Below are 865 nucleotides of genomic sequence, written 5' to 3'. Positions count from 1 at the left end.
CGTCAGTCAGTATGTCAGTATGTCAGTCAGACCTGTAGCATCGGTCGCAGAAGCCGCGGCGTGTGTGGTCCCCATTCGCTGCCGTACACAGCACTACAGACACTACACGAGTACACAACACGACGGCCGCCGCCGCCGCCGCTAGGAGGTCGGTCCGTGGTGGGGTGAGGGAAGACGGCATCGGCTTCACCCCCCAGCTCTTTCGGGGGGCTTGCGAGGGTGGGGGTGGGGGTGGGGGTGGGGGTGGCGGTGGGGGTGGGGTTGGGGGTGGGGAGGGAAAGGAGACCAGGGGGCGATGGGACCTCTTCACTCAAGCAGTAGTCAGGTGTGTATGTACGAATATATGTATGTATGTATGTTGTGCTTGTGTGCCAGGGGCCGAGCGACCCCTGCTCCCGCCTGCTGCCGGGTAGGCAGCTCCCCCTCCCCCCCCCCCGACCACCACCACCACCTTGTAATCTCAGCCTGGTAGTACAGCGCCACCTCCACGATCCGCACATCCACCGCCTGGCCGCGGGAGCTCAACCAGGGGGAGCGGCTGCCCGCCAGCCCCAGCAGGCCGCCGTGCTCGCCAGCCAGAGCGAGACCCTCGCCCTCATGCGCACCCAGCACAGTCAGGAAATCATAACCTGCAACGGGAATCGAAATGGTGACTTCGCAATGTAGAATTTCTGTTTGCTCAATCCGTTCATTATCTGTACATGTGTCCGAAAATGGTCGGCGTTCAGCAACAGCAACACACGGACTACCCCACCCACCCCGCGGTCCCCAACCAAGGCTCCTGCCCACCACCCCTTTTCCGCTCCCCCACCCTCATCACCACCGACCCGCGGGTCCAGCCTGCTCCAGGCCCTCGCTCATGAAC

At 63.4% G+C, this 865-nt stretch overlaps 1 protein-coding gene across 1 annotated transcript in view; it reads right to left on the bottom strand.

The window, feature by feature from the left end:
- Positions 1 to 865, bottom strand: part of VOLCADRAFT_93168 (uncharacterized protein) — a gene marked incomplete at both ends in the record, with an annotated part of 40,891 nt that overhangs the window by 28,595 nt on the left and 11,431 nt on the right. Inside the window, one exon of the mRNA XM_002952446.1 lies at positions 452 to 629. Within this exon, the coding sequence (XP_002952492.1) occupies positions 452 to 629 (178 nt within the window). The remainder of the gene's footprint in view (positions 1 to 451; positions 630 to 865) is intronic.

The sequence above is a fragment of the Volvox carteri genome, assembly GCF_000143455.1.
Source record: "Volvox carteri f. nagariensis unplaced genomic scaffold VOLCAscaffold_30, whole genome shotgun sequence".
Lineage (NCBI taxonomy): Eukaryota > Viridiplantae > Chlorophyta > Chlorophyceae > Chlamydomonadales > Volvocaceae > Volvox > Volvox carteri.
This window is presented reverse-complemented; position numbering and strand designations above follow the sequence as displayed.